Genomic DNA, 13,544 nt, shown 5'->3' on the forward strand with positions numbered 1-13,544 from the left:
CTCCCAGGGAATCCCGTTCACACACCTTATCCCAAGTAAGCCGAAAAAACATACAGGTTACCTTCCATGTAACCTTACCCCTTTCTTTACTGTACTTCCTCTCACAACTACGGTAACGTACCGCCGTAACCCCCTTCCCAAAGCTCGGCACCTCTCCGTGGTGCAGTACCTCGTACGCGGTGCAAGTCCTCAGACAGGCACAGAGTTACACGCACAAGGTGCACGGGGGGCTGTGCAAAGCCGTTGGCTGATTTGGAACCGTCTGCTGGCTTGAGAATGAAAAATTTAATCAAGGCCCTCTCACAGCAACCTGCATAGCACATGTACGTGGGAATTGTGCCGCTGTTTGAAACCCAACTCGTTCTTCCTGCATGAGAATCCTGGGGAAAAATGTACAAGAACTCAAATTCAAACAGAACCAAAACACACACGCACAAACCCCTTTGTGTATGTGGTTAATATTACTATTAGCCTTTATACTGATCCATGCTAATTATTTCCACAATTATACGTTTGTTTTGTGCCCAATACATGTCTAAATTGTGCAAATGTATAAATAAGTTATTACAAATGGTTGGCTGGCTAAGAGGTTTTCCAGTGACAATTACCAAATACCATGACATAAAGAACTTTGCACTAAAACTGACAAAGCTAGCGTGCACTGAGCTAGCTGGAAATGTAATCTGAATTAAACTCTACTACAAGATTGACGACAGTGCTAGGATTAAAAGAAATCCTACATCCTAGTATCAATCAATAATACACAGGAAAAAAAGGCATTTCAAGAGGAAATAAACTAAGGAAAGATACGAACAGCTGAGATAAGCAGTCCAAAGTAAAATGATTTGATAGAATAGTTTCATGACATTTTCAGCACTCTACTTAAACATTAGGGTAACCCTTGAATTACAAAGGTTTACCTGTAACAAAACTAATATTCCACTACCACAAAATCTGAAAGTCATTCTAGCACAGGTCATTTTTATCCTGAGACATTAGTAAACTGTCCTACCAGAAGCAAATCCCTCCTTAACACGTGCAGTTATTTCAAAGTCAAGAATGCTTTTCTATTTAGTTTCAGGAAACGATATTGATAACTTCTCCCAGGTACACAAAGTATCTACCCACATTATTTGCTCAAAATACACTGTGCCTTTTCTTTATACTAACAATGTAATTCACAATAAAACATACAAACGCTTAGGAAAGCACGGTACTGCCTCACGTACAGCATCTTACGCACTCTTCTCCTACACAAGCACCCTTGTGATTGCGTTTTGGAAATGGAGAGGTGTGCCCAGCCTCCTTCCCTCCAGCTTTGTTCCCCCGTTCCTCTGTTCTGGAAGCAGCCACAGGAACTTGCACTCTTGTAAGCTAAGGAGAGCAGCAAGACCTACGGTTTTACAGTAAGATGTGTGTCTGGCAATATTTCCTTACAGCCATGAAAAATTAATGTTTAGTTTCACTTTTGGAAAGAAGTTCTAACTTAGTTATGGCCTGCACGCACAGTAGGAAACTCCCAGTTGCTTCCAAAGCTGGTACATTAAAAGGAGCGTTGGGTGAAAGGTGCCGGCAACCAGACTGATTCTGTCAAACCCTCAAATTTAAAAGCACCGAGTGCTTCCACGGGCAGCACATGACCTCCAAACATGCTAGAAGGCTAAAAACATCCATCTCTATAATAACGTGGTGGAAACCATTCCCAGTGACTCAGGAGACTGTCCTGTAAGCCTTAACATAAATTTCAAAACTTAGTATAAATGCTCTAAGTCATAAAAAGGCTCGGGTAGGAAGGGACCTTACAGATCTCCCAGTTCCAACCCCTGCCACGAGCAGGGACACCACCCACTAGATCAGGTTGCTCAGGGCCTCATCTAACCTGGTCCTGAGCACCTCCAGGGATGGGGCAGCCACAACCTCTCTGGACAACCTGTGCCAGTGCCTCGCCCCCCTCTGAGCAAAGAATTTCCTCCTAACCTCTAATCTAAATCTCCCTTCTTTTAGTTTAAACCCATTCCCCCTTGTCCTGTCATTACCTGATTGAGCAAAGAGTCGCTCTCCACCTTTTTTATAAGTCCTCTTTAATTACTGAAAAGCTGCGATGAGGCCACCCTGGAGCCTTCTCTTCTTCAGGCTGAACATCGCCAGCTCTCTCAGCCTTTCTTCGCAGGAGAGGTGCTCCAGCCCTCTGAGCATCTTCGTGGCCTGCTCTGGCCCCGCTCTAACAGCCCCACATCCTTCTGGTGCTGGGGGCCCAGAGCTGGACGCAGGGCTCCAGGTGGGGCCTGACGAGGGCAGAGCACAGGGGGACAATCCCCTCCCTCCCCTGCTGATGCCTGTTAACACCAGTGCTGGATATCAACTTCCCTGTATCACCAGCCCCCTGCCCTGAGCCTGGCGAAGTTCTCTAGTATCAGCCCTCCGGTCTTCTTGGGCTGGCTGTGCCGGGGGGTGGAAGCGGGGGATGACAGAGACCGGCTTTTGTTACAGCTCCGAGGAGAGCAAGCTGAGGCCTACAGGCTAATCCCACAAAGGACTCACACGAGGTATTTCTGACACCGATATCAACGCCTCGGCTCTCCGTTTAGGCATCTCAAATAGATGTCTAAAATTAGCTACCATGAACTCTTCCTAAGCTGGCTGCACACTGCCATTCCTGTTCCAGCCTAAAACCTGAAGAACCCCGCAAAGGTAGACAGAAGGCTGTCCAGCACGCTCTGCTTAGCCCTGACTGCCAGACACAAGCAGCATCAACTTCTTCTTGGGAGCTATTCGAAGACTTTTGGCAAAATCTCCCTCCTCGCACTTAATGGACAAGGAAGCGAAGCAGTCACCATTTTCAAACATTATCTAAAAGGAAGGACGCTTCACATTCTAAAGGATCTCTACCATTACATTTTTGGAAAACGTAGTTAATACAGCTTCACATTTAGCTCAGAGACTGACAGAAATGCATACTAGCCGACCTGTCTCCTGGCCCTCCCCTTGAAAAACACTTTAATACACAATACCTCAGTCCACGGTCTGTCCTGGAGATCCAAACAAACAGCTGTTTTTAAGGACCACGAAGCTCTCTGGAAAGGCTCAAGCTTTGAGAGGAAGTGACTGGACCTGGCCCACAGCCAGAGAGCTGGCACAAACCGTAAAGGAGATTAACGGAGCAAACTAAACATAGAAAGAACATTTCTGTGCTTGCAATCAAGATCTCACACCTTCCCCTACCCCACGCCCTGTGATTCTAGCGAGCATTTTGTTCCACTGCTGAAGGAAGGTCCCAGAGACACTGCGCGATCACCTACAATTGATGGGAATGAAAGGGAGTGCACGGGGGTGGGGGGGTAACTACAGGCTATGTGCTCCTAAATCAACTTGGAAAGAAGTTGGGATGTCCCTGTGATGCCGTGCTGAACTGTAAGACATGACAGCAGAATGCGCAGAAACCTCTTCGCAACAGGCAATGACAACACACGACCTCACGGCACAGCTGGTGAGAAACATGGCCACGGCCTAGGCAGGAACGGCAAAGAGCCACCACTGCAGGGCAACTAAATGAAGAATCAGATGGAATCGCCAAAAGGTTTGGGTTGGCAGGGACCTTACAGCCCACCCGGTCCCCCCCTGCCATGGGCAGGACCCCTGCCCCCAGCCCAGGCTGCCCAAAGCCCCCCAGCCTGGCCTTGGGCACTGCCAGGGATGGGGCACCCACAGGTCCTCGGGGCAGCCTGGGCAGGGCCTCGCCGCCCTCATGGGGAAGAATTTCTTCCCAAACTCTAATCTAAATCTCCCTTCGTTTAGTTTAAAACGGTTCCCCCTTGTCCTGTCACTATCTGTCCATGTAAAAAGCCTCTCTCCATCCTCTTTAGAGGACCCCTTAGGTACAGGAAGGCCACTACAAGGTCTCCTGGGGCCTTCTCTTCCCAGGCCGAACACCCCCAGCTCCCTCAGCCTGTCCCCACAGCCGAGGGGCTGCAGCCCTCCGAGCATCCTCGAGGCCTCCTCTGGCCCTGCTCCAACAGCTCCGTGTCCTTCTGGGGCTGGGGGCCCGGAGCTGGATGCAGCACCGCAGGTGGGGCTCACGGGGCAGAGCAGAGGGGGACATCCCTGCGGGCACGCCTGCTCTGCTGCAGCCCGGGTACGGCTGGCTTTCTGGGCTGCAAGCGCGCACTGCTGGGTTATGTCCAGCTTTTGTCCACCAGAACCCCCATGTCCCTCTCTGCTGGGCTGTTCCCAATGAGAGAGAACATAATACAAGAATGTAAAAAGAGCAAGGAAGATTAGCAAAGGAAAAAACATACCCAGAGATGGGTATGACCCAGGGAAGAAAGTAGTCAAAGAAAATGAATAAATTCAAAGCCTAATGCCTGTTAAACTGTTAACAATAAAAAAGTGTTAAAAAATTGCATCTGAGCTTAACAAGTTACAGATACACAGTGCCTTACAAGTGCTTGTTACTTGATTTGCATTTATTGCAAGAGACCCCCCCCACTCGGTGTCACACAGCATCTGTTTGCACCAAAAGGGTTCTGGGGTGGGGCGCAGGGAGCTGCCCTAAGGTTTAGCAGCTCCTCACCCTGGGTTCGATGCAGCTATCACACAAGGCAAAGGCACAGAGCTGCCAGCGGGCCCTCCTCCCATCGCCTACTTGTTGGGGCAGGCAAGTGCCATCAGAAGTTCAGTTACTGCGGGATTCCGGTCACCGGCTTCGGCACTCCTTGCCAGTCTTCACCAACTCCCCTCCTTCTCCTCCTTCCTGCACTTTTCGCTCATCTGCTGCTGGCTGAACGCAGATTCTCCATACTGCAGCTGCCAGAACAGCCAATGGAAACGATTAACATTACCCTGCAGTTCAGATGGACTAAGACTGGCATGGCTGTTGTTGTAATGCCTAAGATCTCCTAAAATATTTCCTAGTGTTGTGTTTCTTAGTTTAATATTCGATAGAAAGCTGATCTCTGTATTTGGATTGTACTGAAAAGTAAGCCAGACTTTAAAGGTATAGAGAATCACTTGACAACGAATGTAGAATTTATTCAAAATAACCTATTTTTTCAGAATATGCTATATTTTAGACTCTATTTTCAGATTTCTACTTTTGTGATTGAAGACTTAATACAGAAGCACAATGCATCAAGAGGTCAGGAGAATAAACCAAGGACAGCATAGCTTTGCTCGGACTGAATTTCTTCCAGCTTACAACGTGCTGCCCACTTAAAGTATCCATCAGGTCTAATGTGCTTTTTTTTCTCCTTTAACACTCAAACAACTTGCAAAATGGCTTGAATTGCCTTTACATACCCAGCAGAATTTAACTCGGTGCATAATAAGCCTGCTTTCTGAACTAATGTAAATCCCTGAATAGATCAGAGGTCAGCCAAGGGCGCGGGGAGGCCGTGCAGCACGGGACACTTGGAGCAGCAGCAGAAGGTGGCTGAAGCCAGCGCTGTCGCTGAGAGGCGGCGCACAAACACGAGCCCTTTCCTCGAGTGGCTGCCAGCGCCTGCCCCCCAACCCACACATTAAACCAATGTTAAAGTGACTTAACAGCCGGCAGCTCAGAGGGGACAGTTAGTGCAACTCCCTTATTTACACAGGTCCGCAGTTTCTTCTCAATGGAACCAAGCAAAGCGATGCTGTAGGTCCTTTGAGTCACATCAGACCCATCTCCACTGGGCTCACAGGGCACACAGTTGCCCCGATGTGTTCATACAACGCAAGGGCAAAGCGGCAACAAGAATAAAGAGCAGGAAAGCTGAACTTCAGCAAGATAGAAATTAACTTTATCTTCATGCTTGCTTTTTCTTACACAGGCTGAAAGCGTATGCAGGCATGAGTACGTGCCTCCATAACGAGTCAGGCTTTGGTAACACGGCAAAGATGACGTTTAAATTCACCACCAGTATGTCAGATTCTCTCCTCCACACACACATTACTTGACAGGACCGCTCGAATGAAGATCACCTGGACTGTATTTTTTTAATTATTTTAAAGAATATCTTGTTCACTTGTAAATCTGGGCTTCCTCACTGTGAGGAGCCATAACCTAAAGATTACGGGAGCAGAGAAAGAACTAGAAGCTTCCAAAAGTTCACAAACGCAGCATTTCTCGCTCGTACCATCTTGCTGCATCCAGAGTTACTTACTCACACAGTAAGACAGTGCAATTTACTTTCCAGTGGCATAACACACTGCTTTTATTGTTGGCTGACAGAAGTGGAATTCAAAAGAGTGCTTATTATTAAATACTACTATCTGAGAACAACGTTTTTAGGGAATAGCTTGTTGTGAAATAAAGGGTGGAGATAAATTCTTGGTTGTGGGTTCCGCGAAAGAACAGAAGTGATCTCCCTAAAATATTAGGGCAACTTTCTCCAGCAGGAAACCACTGTATAACATGGGCTCAGGTCAAAACTGTTTGCAGAATTATTTCTGCCCACATTTAAAAAGCACGAGAGCATTTCCCAAAGCTGATTTAATGTAATTGTGTGCATTATACAGAACACTGTACGACACACAAGGCAGGAAAGATCAAAGAAACCATCAAAAACTTTGGTCCCTGCAACAAATGGTGCCTCTTCAGCCTATGCTGCTGTCCTTCTGGGAGCGGAGATGTGGTAAGGCTGCAAAAGGATCAAGGTAAGAGCACACCACGGCATGCCACCGTGAAACAGCAACAACTGCCTGATGTTTTGGGTACAGCAGAGAACAGGCCCGTGAAACCGCCTCTGATGTTATGCTTACGGCAAAATCCTTTTTCAAGAAAAAAACAATCAACCAAACAAAAACCAGTCAAACAAAAAAAAACCAGACAAAACAAAAACAGCTTAAAAGCTGACTTTCTGCCCCTTCCCAGTAACAAGCGACATCTTCAGGCATAAGCAATTATTTAGGATGAAAGGGAACAATACATGTGGCTTAATAATGACTCCCTCACCGTGTTTCCCGGTTCTTACAGAAAAAAATCTTGAAAGATAATAACCAGTTTTGTCATTTCTTCCATGCAGTTTTAACCAGATGTCAAATAGCTGTACCTCTTTTGGAATACATATATACACACACATATATAATGGCACCATCATGCCAGAATCAGCTTTAAAAACAGCAAAAATAAGCCAGTTCAACTCCTGAACATTTTCGAGCCACTTATTTGTGAAGACAGCTATACACACAAGATGTTTTTAAAGCACTCGTCTCCAGACTTGAGAAGAATTGCAGGATTATAGTCCAATATATTTTTATCAGATCGTGGTTTTCTTCTCTACTTATATTCTGCATTCTCACAAACTTGTGAGGTGGATTTACTTCTCTCCAGGCTTGTTACTGTGCTAACTAACGACTTTGTTGAACTGATGATAACAAGGTATCCTTTAGTTTACCCCTGCTATCAAAATCACTAGTTGGAGAATTTAAAAAAAAAAAAAAAGAAAACAGCATTTTTCTTTGATCTTCACATGCAGATAAAAAAGTCTTTAATGAGCAGAAAATCCACTACAACAGCACAAGTTATGTTTGTAAGCCAATGACAATTCTTAACCTCAACGACAACTTTATTTCCCACACCCCCCCCCCCCCGAAGAACAAGAGGAGTTCTGCTCCCGTGAAATACCTAGCAAGTTAATGAAAGGGAGCTTCTAGGGAGCTCTCGTCAATTACAACAGGTCACCGGGTATACCACTTATTTGCAAGACCTGGCTTTACACTCAGCTCCTCCAGAAAAGACTTCAAATAAAACACTTAAAACAGATGACTTCAGCTAATGAGGCTGTGAGAAGAAAGCAATACTCATTTAGTGGAGTAGCCACCCATTAAAGCTGCTTAAACCTGAAACAGGAATATATGCCTTACCAATACTGAATTAAAACAGCATTTACAGAAGGGAACAGTTAATCACAATTCAAAAATCCATACAGACTGCTTTGAGGGGGAGGGAGAAGTTAGAAGCAAAACCCAAAGAAATTCCAGCATCAGTAATGGGAAACCCAAGATCCACAGCATACAGGTTCATGTTCTGACAAGGACCAGACTTCCCTCCCAAGTACGTCCAACTTGTCACTAGCACAAATCAATTAGGAAGATTTATAACACCCACTAAAAATATATATATTTATATACACGCTGCTAATTACATCCAGAAGCAGTCATGGATTATATGCAGTGCATGTGTCCCAAAGGAATCTGGGACTATCTGTACATTATTTAAATAAGCTGTTTCATATTTTGCTAGGAAAAAAAAAAAAAAGTATTTTTTGAGCATGCAAAACAAATTAAACACTGAAATCACAAAAAACAATTAGGTCTTGGGTAGCACAAAAATACCCTGAGGCCTTTATTTAGAAAGCTAATTTCTACCAAAAAAGGTAATCCAAGAACAAAAGGTTTCACAGGCAATCAGTGTGGTTTTCATAATCCCAGGGTTTTTTTTTTTTTTTTTTTTTTTTTTTTACTAACAACCAAATTACAACACAAGTTTAGACTACTACTCTCCCCCTCCCCCCCCCCAAAAAAAAGATTAAACCTGTTGCTATCCTCAATACTAGTTCTTCAATTCTGTATCTGTTTTTAATCCAATCTTCCTCCTCCTCCTTCAGTCCAACTAAACTTTCCTGCTTTAGAAAACTACATATTTCAAAACCTGGTGTATTTTCCTGATCTTTTTAAATGGCCAATCTGGCCATTACAAACACTGGTATTCTATTTATTTGAGCAGAGCATTGTGCAGATTTCAGAGATTACTCACGGAAGAAGCCGGTTCCATACACAGAAAACAAAGAAAGAGAACGATTTTCTATACTCATGACTTAGACAAAATCCTGTGAATAGAGATGACAGTTGCAAATCTAACTATAGCAAAGGAATAAAAATATTAGTGGGGTTATGGCAAAGCAATACATCTGAGAAAACTACTGAATACAAAACGTATCCTAGAATTGCAGTTCAAAAGGAAGTGGGATTCTGGTTACATTGCCTGACTAACAGGCATCTTAATTTCTACTGCTGAATGAACTGCCCATAGGAACATTTAGCAAAAATGTCTGCATTTAATGCAGCTGACAGCTACTTCACGTTATCATTTTCGGATTTCTTTTACAGAGCTATTTTTTTCACAAAACAGGGAAGAAAAAAAAGTATCACAAAAAGGTGAGTTTTCCCTATCACAACAATGTACGTGGAACTCACAGTGGCTGTACGTAGTATTTGCAGCAAGGCTATCCCAGGTCAGCAGCAGCACATCCAACACATTTAAATGTGGGTTGGGCAAAAGATGTCAGACAAACAGTGATGGATAAATATCTCTGTAACTGGGAACAAAAGTTTAGCAATAGAATTGCATTCTCTATGCATACTGCAGAGTCAAATTCAGACAATTACTAGCAAATAAACCATTAATTCTGTACTCAGTTCTGATTTCAAGGCAAAAACTAACAGGAAAAAAAAGGCAGAAATCAAAATATAGACAGAGTCCCAAAATCTCTAAGTAGTTCTCATACTCCAGTAGGAAAACAAAACTCTAGCACCAATTCAGTAAAAAAACAGGTGCTAAATGCTTACTTACATTAATTGCCCCATGAAAAAAATAAATTCCTCCATCCAAGAAAAAAATAAATTCCTCCTATGTAACAAGTGTCACACTCAACCTGCAGTCCTCACACCAGGAAAAGTTGCATTAATAAGGTACATATGGGCAATTCCAGGACAGAAGTGTTGGAGCACTATTTCCCCTACTTCCTCTAAGCATTGCTCAGAACAGAGAGCTTTCCCCTCTAACGAAGAACTCGGCCTTGGTGATATGTCTCATCAGTAATCTAAGTTCCTCCTTGAACAGCCCTGTTATGTGCTTAAATAATTAAATGGATTTAAGACATTCTGGTATTTCAAAAACTAAAAGCTTTCCAGCACTACACAAATTCTTGTTGCTCAGCTGCTGACAGGGAAGCAATGTGCTCATAGAAGCACATCTATTCAACATGGAGAACTGAAGTTTAGTTACACAGTGAGAGAAACTGAGAAAAAAAGACCATTGGGGAAATTCATGAAAGCTACTGAAACGTATTTTCAAAAGAATTCTAGGCACTTCAAAACAATAGTACGTGGCGCAAAACGTACTTAGTAAAAAATAAAAGGACGAAAACAACGGCCAAGTCTGAGTACTAGTTTCTTGAGTAGTTTTCATGTCTATTCCTCCCAGAGCTCTTATTTTGAATGGAATGCCAAAACAAGTGGCATGAAAATGAAAACACCGTCAATGTTATTTCCCTGCAGCAGACACTAAGAAAAAAATATTTACTGCATCCAGTAAAAATAAAATACACAGCCCTGTGAAGACCACACACCAGTCATTAGTTATTTCACTTAACACAGTAGATACAGCAATTTCAATTAATGCAGTAAAAATCTTAATAAGTAGCACAGAATTATGTTTCATACTCATTCCACACTCCCTTTTCTAAACAGCATCATAGAATACCCTGAGTTGGAAGGGACCCACAAGGATCATCGAGTCCAACTCCTGGCTCCGCACAGGTCTACCCAAAAATTCAGAAGTCAGAATTCAGGATCTCCAACCTGAACGGTTTGAATACGGAAAATTTAGAGAGAAAGGGTCTTCACCTCGGACTTAGGAACTCATGTCATTTCTACATACTACAGAGAAACACTCACCCCCCCCCCCCCCCCCGAGTAAAACCTTTTTTTTTTTTGCACTCATTCCCACACATGACAGGCTTGGAAAGTTTCAGAGAAGGCGTAAAGGTGTGCCCACTTCCCCTACCTCAGCATCCCTGTTTGCAGCTTCCCCACGTCACCATGAAGGCAGGAAACCTCCCCCCAGCCGCAGGAAGCCTTCGAACTCCACTCTTAAAACGAGTACACATGACAGAGCTGCACGCTCTGCCGCTCTCTTTGCGTCAGGAGCGAAACCCGACGAGCCTGGCAGGCTGCGGGTGCGTTTGCCCCCGTTCCATCCCCGCCGTCCCCTCTCCTCGCTGCCGATGGGCACGAGGGCGCAGGGGGAGGCCCCGCCGCCTCCCCGTTCGGCTCTCCCGCGGTCGCGCTGGAAGCCCGGGCGGCAGCTTAGTCATGGCCGGGGGCTGCCGCGGCCCCGCCGCCGCCCGCGGGGGGCCGAGGGGCCGGGCCCGCTCCTCCCTTACCTTCCGCCACGTCCTCGTCGATGGCCCCCTTCACCTGGGAGAAGCACCACTGGAAGTCGTTACCGTTACCGCCGCCGCCGCCTGCCACCCCTGCGGGGGAAGAGACCGCGGTGAGGGGGGAAGGAAGGGAAGGGAGGGAGCCGGCCCTGCCCGCCGCCCGGCCCCTGCCCCCCGCGGCCCTCCCCACGCCCGCCGCGGCCCGGGCCCCGGCCCCGGCCCCAGCCCCAGGCCCCGGCCCCGCAGCCCCTCGGTGCCCGGCTCCCCGCAGCGCCGCCTCCCGGCCCCGGCCCGGCGCGTTGGGCCCGGCCCGGCCCGGCCTGCAGCAGCAGCAGCAGCAGCGGCGGCGGCGGCGGCTCCCGCGGAGGCCGGGCGGGCGGCGGCCGCGTCCCCCCGCGCCCCACCTGCCATGTCGCGCGGTGCCGGTGCGGCGGGGGCGGGGGGCCGCGGGGGGAGGCGCCGGCCGGGAGCGGGTGGGAGCCGCCGCGCCGAGCTGCCGCCGCGGGAGGGAGGGAGGGGAGGGCCCGGCGTTTCAAAATGGCGCCCATGGCCGGCCGGCCCGCGCCGTGACGTCACCGCACGGCTCCCCGCGGGGAGGGGGCGGCGCGGGGCGGCTCGGCCCGGGCCGGGCGGCGGGGAGCGGGGAAGGAGAGGGGTGGGGGGGTGGAGATGAGGATGGGGATGAGGAGGTCCCGGAGGTCCCCGAGGTCCCCGGCGGCTCTGCCGTGCCCGGGGCAGCTGCGGGGCCGCGGCCGCCGCTCGCCCCTTGGCGGTGGCCGAGCCGCCTGGCGGCCGCGAGAGCAGGGAAGTTCTGAAAGTACCGGTTTTTGGTACATCTGATGGTTTATTTTCCGTTCTTTTCCCTGATTTGTTAATGAGGACACTTCCCCGGGGGATACACATAGATAGTGAAAGCTTCAGGGGTGCAATTTTTACACCCGAATCCCCAAAAGTGAACACAAATAAATAAATAAATTTTTCCCGTAACTCCTGTATTGATGGATTTTTGACCCGTAAGTCCCTCGGAAGGTGAGGGACTTCAAGCGTTATTGACAGCAGCCCTGAGCAGAAGGGCCGGGGGTGCTGGCTGGCGGAGCCGGCAGCGTGCTCGGCGCCCCGAGACCACCCGTACCTGCGCTGCACCCGCGGCCGCGTGGGCAGCACGGCGAGGGGCATCGCGCCCCTCTGCCCTCCTGAGAGCCCACCTGCAGCCCTGCGCTCAGCGCTGGGGCCCCCAGCACAAGGACAGGGTCCAGAGAACGAGTCCAGAGGAGGCCACGAGGATGATCAAGGGGCTGGAGCACCTCTCCTACAGACAGGGGCTGAGGGAGCTGGGGGTGTTCAGCCTGGAGAAGAGAAGGCTCCAGGGAGACCTCACAGCAGCTTTTCAATAATAAAAGAGGGCTTATAAAAAAGGTGGAGAGCGACTCTTTGCTCCATCAGATAATGACAGGGCAAGAGGGAATGGGTTTAAACTAAAAGAGGGGAGATTTAGATTAGAGGTTAGGAGGAAATTCTCCGCTCAGAGGGTGGTGAGGGCCTGTAACGGGTTGCCCGGAGGAGCTGTGGGTGCCCCATCCCTGGCAGTGCCCAAGGCCAGGCGGGGGGGCTTTGGGCAGCCTGGGCCGGTGGGAGGTGTCCCTGCCCATGGCAGGGGGTTGGAATTGGATGATCTTTAAGGTTCCTTCCAACCCAAACCATTCTGTGATTCTGTGATTTAAAGCCCTTCTGGGAAGAAATAAGTGCTTAGAAGGGTAACAGGCTGTTCTGGCACGTCTTTACTGTTAGACAGCCTAAATCATGGTGGTAGAAAGTATGCAGGAAGTGGGTGGTGAATGGAGGCCTGGTGGGCTGTGATCTTGAATGCAGATGACAAGAGAAGTAGGTGGTCTTGTGTAGCAAGAGCCTCATTAGTGATCAGCAGTGACAAATGAAGAGCTCTGCAGCTGGAGTTCCTCTCTGCAGCTGGAGTTCCTCTTTCACAGAACCTATGTTCATCCAGAGGGGCTCCAGCACCTTTCTGCAAAAGGACTTATTTTCTGAAACCTGCCTGAGTTCAGTACGGTTCAAGTTAGAGAAGATTTCTTTAGGCTTGCAACCTCTCATTGATGTTACTTAGTTCCTTGGTTACAGAAATACATTTGAACTAAGTTGTCTTTATTTAATTTTTGGGTATGGTATGCGGTCCATTTATGGATTCATTACTTTATTTGTGTTGTTTATTCCTTATGCATTGTATTAAGAACTTAAGAATTTAAGTGAAATTAATTTCAGCTTACTGTTCTGTGGGTGTCTTCTTTGTAGGTATGGGAAAGTAATCTTATAAGGCAACTGGATATTAGTTGCTTTTCATTCGTTATCACATCTCTGCTCTGGAGAGAGAACTTGTGGGGCAAGTTCTGT

The 13,544-nt window shown here is 47.5% G+C and overlaps 1 protein-coding gene across 3 annotated transcripts in view; it reads right to left on the bottom strand.

Annotated features, from left to right (window-relative positions):
* Positions 1 to 11,697, bottom strand: part of PPP2R2D (protein phosphatase 2 regulatory subunit Bdelta) — a 29,439-nt gene extending 17,742 nt beyond the window's left edge. The window contains exons 1-2 of one of the 3 annotated variants that reach the window (XM_067001055.1): positions 11,546 to 11,697; positions 11,145 to 11,234 (exon numbers count right to left, since the gene is read on the bottom strand). In XM_067001055.1, the coding sequence (XP_066857156.1) occupies positions 11,145 to 11,234; positions 11,546 to 11,552 (97 nt within the window). In that variant the 5' untranslated portion in view covers positions 11,553 to 11,697. Of the gene's footprint in view, positions 1 to 169; positions 381 to 3,011; positions 3,151 to 11,144; positions 11,249 to 11,545 lie in introns of those variants that run through there. The other 2 variants (XM_067001056.1, XM_048048865.2) reach the window with 2 other exon arrangements.
* Positions 11,698 to 13,544: the final 1,847 nt, after the last annotated feature.

This window comes from Anser cygnoides, chromosome 7 (genome assembly GCF_040182565.1).
Source record: "Anser cygnoides isolate HZ-2024a breed goose chromosome 7, Taihu_goose_T2T_genome, whole genome shotgun sequence".
NCBI lineage: Eukaryota > Metazoa > Chordata > Aves > Anseriformes > Anatidae > Anser > Anser cygnoides.